Consider the following 6,418-nt stretch of genomic DNA (forward strand, 5'->3'; position numbering starts at 1 on the left):
TCAGCCCTGTGAATATGAACATCCTTGTGTCACCACTCTCACAAAGCCTGCTTTCTACACTGCAAATCAACTTCTAAACAATGCAGCATTATCATTGCTTGCTGGAAGCAATGCGTTATGGTCTATGTAGTCTTGAGAAATTGAGATTGCATCAAATCAAGCAGCAGGGAAAGAGATGCAAAGCACACTGGGAATTCAGGAAGTTGGTGAAAATGAAGGGCAGAAGGAAAGAAGCACTCACTACATAAAAGGGATTTGATCAAGTAAGCTTTGATTGTATTATCAAAAACAACTTTAGTATGTATTCCTATTACAATGCTGATGATATGACAGAATAGTATATGCTGGGTCTTTACAACTCCTTTAGGGTATTTACACAGAAGCAGATTAGGTTAGTATTATTTTAGATTGTAAGCTCTAACGGGCAGGGCCCTCCTTACCATCTTGTCTTTATTTGTATTGTAACTGTAATGTCCTCCTTATATTGTAAAGCGCTGCGCAAACTGTTGGCACTATATAAATCCTGCATAATAATATAATAATAATATTTATTGCAACTGATTGCCTTTAGAACACAGAGCATCACAGTCTGCAGCAGATTTGTCTGTCCATAGTGATGACCATGTCAGATACATATGGGCTTTATGGCTGGGTACAAACCACCATTATTGATTGGTGGACAAACCTTTGTATATTTTTTTTTTTTATAGAAACAAAAAGAACTCCTTTATTGTTTCTCCTATTGGTGTACATACAAAGATAAGGCATTAATATTTTCTGGTATGAAAAATACAAAGAAGCTTTTCTAGTGTTGTGCTGGTTTGTGACTCCCAAAGAGACCTTCATTGCAATGTAAAACGGTAACATGGCCATTATCTTCATTTCCCATCTAATGCAGCTCATCCCATCAGGGTCCTTCTATTCTGACTTGTCCTTGTTGTCCCTCCATATGACATAGTTCAGGGAAGTGGCCAGGGACAGCCAGGCTATATATGGGAGCATCAGGTAGGCTGCTGTCTTGCTAATTGGGTACCAGGAGATTGTTGTGAGGACCACTTTACCAGTGAGGGCTGCTATAGTCCCAATGCCCCAACCAATTTTGTGAGCACCAAAGAAGATGGGTGTCCAAGACCAATTAAGTGCAAGCTGCCCAGCATAAAGTCCTAATGGAACAACAGAGTCTTCAGTGAAACCACCCAGTTCCTTATATATCAAATATGAACCGTACCCCATGGAAGTATATAACGTCGTCCAAACAGGTCCAAACAGCCAGTTAGGCGGGCGCCATGATGGCTTCACCAGTGTTGTATACCATGTTTTAACTTCTTTCTGTGTGATGAATCCTCCTAGTATACCACCTACGTGAGGCAACAGTGTGAGGCCAATGGTGGGAACCCAGGAAGAAGGCATTGTGATGGCTCTGCTGTCCTCTGCTAGCACTCAAACCTTTATATTTTAACTGAAATAATAATTGCTACATTTAAGGAGAATTATTGGGAGAGTAAAATGTACTCTTCCCAATACTTAGAGCTGGCGTGTGACACTACAGCTGTCATGTGCCAGCTCTAAAGACTGAGAGATCACAAACTGCTGATTGCTCAGCTCATGGTCTTCTCCCCATAAAGATTCCTCTCTGCCCTCTCTGTTCCTCCCGTGCTCATTGGAGGGAGAGACGGGGGAGGGGGCGTGCGCAGCTGGATCTGGTTTTAGAGAGGCAGAGCCAACTGTCAATCAGGCAGTGGGGTGGATCCTGATGATATTGTAGTGATCTTTCATGGCGTTAGCCCGTTAGATGCTGACTTTGGGTCACAGGATTACATTAGTAAATGTACTCCCTTGACCCAAAAGAGGACTAAAGCAAAAAAAAATGTTTGCAAGCGTTTCTTAAATCACCCCCAGAGCCAGTCCAAAATCGAAGGTACAGGCAGCATGCTACAGAGAAAGACTGCTACTGTGTGTGTGTAAGCAGTGGCCTCTCTACAGAGGTCCCACTCATTGAGTCAGAGCTATAGCGTTTCCAATCAGTAGGGAGAGTGATCCTTGCTGTTTGGAGAGCCTTAGCTCTAAAGGGTTTATCTTGAGCAAAAAGTGGCTCTATTGAGATGTTCTCACTAAAAATAAAGATCAAGTCTATATGCAAATGCAGTTAGAAGGGCAGCAGTTCAATCTCCTCCACAAGCTATATGATTTCATATTCTCCAAATCCCCTTGCTTCTCCTAGATTTTGTATTCAAATTACTTGGGAGCATTTAATTGTTACTGGATGCTGTTTAAAGTAATAAAACATAGTAAACGGTATTTAATTAACTTTAAAATGTATTTAAACCCACAACAATGTAGAATATATTGCAGCTTAGCAGTTCTTATATGTGGTGGCTGCATTCATTTTCTTTTTTTCAGGCTTCTTTCCCTTTATGTATTCCTGGTGATCCTGACAGCAATGCAATGTCCTAAGGTGACATCACTCCCTCCCTGTACTGTATCAGTGGAGAAGCAACAATGTCACCCTAGGCCAGGGCTACAGAACACCCCCTCCTTCTTCTTCATAACATAGTGGGGAGGTGTCTATAGTTCACAGAGATAACTGGGAACAATGTTAACTAACAAGAATTCTGCACAGATCACAAGATATCTGGCAGGATCAACAGCTATTTTTGTGCACTCATTAGGCAGTGAAAGCAAAATGGTTCAAATGGTATTTATTAAGTTAACAGACCAAAATGGAGCAAGAGAAGTCCATTGTTATGGTTTACATACACTTTAAATATGATACACTTATTAAATGCTGATTATAATTATGGTGAAAAACTGATTACCCCTTTACAAGTAGCTATAAGATGATCACCCGCATCAAGTCATAGCTGGCAAAGCTCACCTGTCAGTATAAAACTGTCATAATAACTAACTTCTGTGTTTTGTCCCCACTACACGTTACCCTTCCCCTCTCAGCTGCCACAGCAGAGACACAGAGTTCCAGCACAGTGCTTTGATAGAACTCCTGTATTGGAAGTGGCAGGTTCAATATAGAGAACCTGTCTCCTCCAAATGCTATCACACAGAGACTTGTTATCTCCTGTGTGATAGTAATAAAGTTAGGTAAAAAAAAAATTATAAAAAATTAAAAAAATAATAAGAAATAATAATTAAAATAAAAAAATAAAAAGTGATTTTTAAAAAAGGTAAAAAAATAAAATAAAGAAGAAATGTAAAAAAAATTAAACCAACCCTGCCACCCCCGCAGTCTGGTTGCCATTCTCCATTAGAAGGGGGGTTTGGCGGGGAGGGGGGTGCATTGAAGAACCTGGCCTTAAGGCAGCAGAGAGATTAAATCCGGCCCTGGTGGTCAAGCTGCGTATGGTTAAAGGTTTTTTGGTGTCAACACCATACATAATGCCCAGAAAAATTTTGTTTCCAATGAGTAGACCTAGACTTTGTGGAAAATATTTTTTCTTTACGAGGCATATTATTTTGTGGTATGTATTCATGACTAGGAAATATAAAATATAATGAAGACATGACTAAAGATGACCATATAACAATACAGATAGAACTGGAGCTGAAGAATTGCAGCTTGGTGATTTCTATCCATAAATTGTTAACAGCATGTGAAAATCACAGATAACTCATAGACATCCTGATGACTGGTCAGCCCTGCCAACAGACAAAGTACATCCAATGTATAAAAGCCTATTCAGGTCAAAGAGACAGCCTTTCCCCCCAACCCTCTCCCTTCCATTACCCCACACATATACTCACCTTCACTCCTCCACCACTGCCAGCGTTCCCTTCGGCTCCTGGAGCAAAGAGAAATGTGTGGTACTTCCAGGTATGACAAAGCATGTGATTCCCTCCCTTTCCTCTCAGGAGGCAGTGCTGGGTGTCTGAGCAGCCAGGCACCAGCACTATGTCATGGGAGAGAGGAGCAAGTCCTTAGCTTTGTGTAAGTTGTGACCAAAACAAGTTTACAGAAGGCTTTTTGTCTATGCTTACATGCAAAGATCCTTAAAGGAGTAAAGGGAGGTTGAGCATAAGCTGGGGGAGCAACATTTAAAGTGACCGTAAACTCAGGAGTAGTGTTGTAAAGTAGCCACAGCTCCAAGCATGCTTTGCGATGGACTACAATCTCACGTTTAGTTTAGTCATTGTAATTAAAATTATGAACTATCACGGGAGTGAGCTTGCAGCGGTGACTACTTTACAGCACACACACACGGACCATAGGAACAAAAGTAGCCACCCTCCAGAAGGAAGGACAGTGCCAGCATGAATTCAGATATGATTTGAGGATCTACAGCTGAGTGATACAAAAATAAGATAGATTTTTGTCAATAGCTTAAGGAACTTAAACGCATTTTTAAGATTTAACTCCTGAGTTTATTAGTGTCACTTTAAGTAAATCTATTGCTCAGCCCTGCATAGTCAAAGCCTAGGTTCAATTTAAAGGGTCTGACCAGGCAATTAGCATAATATTGAATTCTCAGTTATAAGTGGATACTCGTGACCTAATATATCTACTGGCTTTGTACATCTCTTGGAGACTACAGATTTGAATTGATTAAATAGTAAGGCACAATCATTGGGTTGTGCCCCTATAAAGGAAGTGCCACAGGCATATGTAATAAGCAAATAAGGCTGTGATTGATGATGTAGAGATATAGTTCAACATTATAAATAGAACCAGCCGTATTAGGCATGAACACACTGTGATGAGATATGCTATTTTTTTTACAACAATCCAAACGCATTCACATATAGAAGTAAAAAATACAAATACAAACAAATGGATCCCTATAAGGGCTTTTTGCGTTTTGAAAAACAAAAACTGCATTTTGTTATCACTAATATAGTACTATATTTTCATTACAGGCAGAATAACAGTCTATGTTAATAATTATATTTCCTGTGGATGAATTTTAATTGTAAAAGCAACTTTTAGGTCAGTCCCCTTGTAAATGTTTTGCATCTCCTTTTCCTTTTTCTTATATCTTAACATCATATTCTGCAGTCCATAAATATTAAAGGCTATATCTGTATTGATGGATATCCTCTCTCTTTTAGGGATACTACTTTCCTAAAGAAAATATTTTGGTGTGCACTATGACTATATGTAAATTGATGTTTACTGTAACCCGTTTTTCTTAAAAAAGTCATTCAAAGACACATTTGCCTTAAAATGCCCAACAGTTTAACAAATGGATTTGCATAAATTAAAAACAATAGGTACTAAGGTGAATAGTATATTTTCAGTCTGAAGCTCATGGTAGGTCCCAGCCTCCATTAATTAGTGAGGTAAGTTTGGTGTCTCTCATTTTCCAAGATATCAGGACTTCTGAGTGGTTGTGATTCAGGGTCCTTAGCTCAGTTAGACGGCCAGTCAAACGTGCAAAATGTTGAGGATCTTCAGGATGATAAATTTTGGAGTACTTGTGTAAAATTGCTAGTAGTGGCTCTTGCAGTTTATCAACGCAAACTTTGTTTTTTAAGAATGGGCGATCTATAAAAAAAATAGCAATAGTAATCTCAGTAATGACAAGAAAAAGTACAGCTATTTAAAAAACCTATGGACAAAACTTTATTATGAGAAAAGGTTTGAATCTTAGTCAAGTTTCTATTGCGGTCTGGGAAGTTTTCCCCTCACTTCCTGAACCCCTGTCACTGGTACGTACAGGAATTGATAGACACCATCCCATCCCAGACACATGCAGCAATAAAGACAACTTTATTTTAGTAGAGTTATAGCACCATTCAGGTTTTTATTGTGGACTGTGTTCGCTATAGTGGGACTTTCCAATCACTTCCTGTCTTAGTGACAGCCTTTGTGTCAGAGTGGAATAGGGTGTAGGTCTGGTTAAGGTCCTAGGCTGCTGCCTTTCTGGTTGCAATAGGGGATCGCTCATCAGAAGCTTTGACATTTGCATTCAAATAAACAATTCAAAAGAATCTTCAAGCAAAATGACAAATGTTTAATAGGCACTCCTAACCACACATCCTGTGTTGCATTGTGGAAAAAAGGGAGGGAGTATTATGATCACCTCTCTCTAGTAGGCAAAGAGTTCTACAGTAGATTGAACCAAGTATAACGAGCTAGGTGGCATTTAATTAACCTGTTACTTTCCCTGCACAGACAAAGCATGAGATAATTTTAAGGAGGAGATTAAACAGGAAGAGTTAATTTTAGGAGTTAAGTTTACATAACTAAGGGGTGAGATGAGAGGGAGAAACAAATGTTAGGATCAGCCTAAAAAGTTAGGTTAAGGTTAGGATTTTTTTTCTGGGCTCTAATTTACAACACAAGTACTATTGCTGGATTTTCAGACACAAAAGGTGCATATATAATATATGTGTATGTCAGTGTATATAATATATACACACACATACACATATTTATACATACATACATCTATATATATATATATAT

At 39.0% G+C, this 6,418-nt stretch overlaps 1 protein-coding gene and 1 pseudogene across 1 annotated transcript in view; both read right to left on the reverse strand.

The window, feature by feature from the left end:
- Positions 1-843: 843 nt before the first annotated feature.
- LOC108797118 lies at positions 844-1,442 on the reverse strand (annotated as a pseudogene).
- Positions 1,443-5,134: 3,692 nt separating this feature from the next.
- Positions 5,135-6,418, reverse strand: part of LOC108797117 (bile acid receptor-like) — a 99,359-nt gene continuing 98,075 nt past the window's right edge. The window contains exon 11 of the mRNA XM_018568691.1: positions 5,135-5,494. Coding sequence (XP_018424193.1) covers positions 5,256-5,494 — 239 coding nt within the window. The 3' untranslated portion in view covers positions 5,135-5,255. The remainder of the gene's footprint in view (positions 5,495-6,418) is intronic.

Source organism: Nanorana parkeri, unplaced genomic scaffold (genome assembly GCF_000935625.1).
Source record: "Nanorana parkeri isolate BGI_ZX_2015 unplaced genomic scaffold, ASM93562v1 scaffold1229, whole genome shotgun sequence".
Lineage (NCBI taxonomy): Eukaryota > Metazoa > Chordata > Amphibia > Anura > Dicroglossidae > Nanorana > Nanorana parkeri.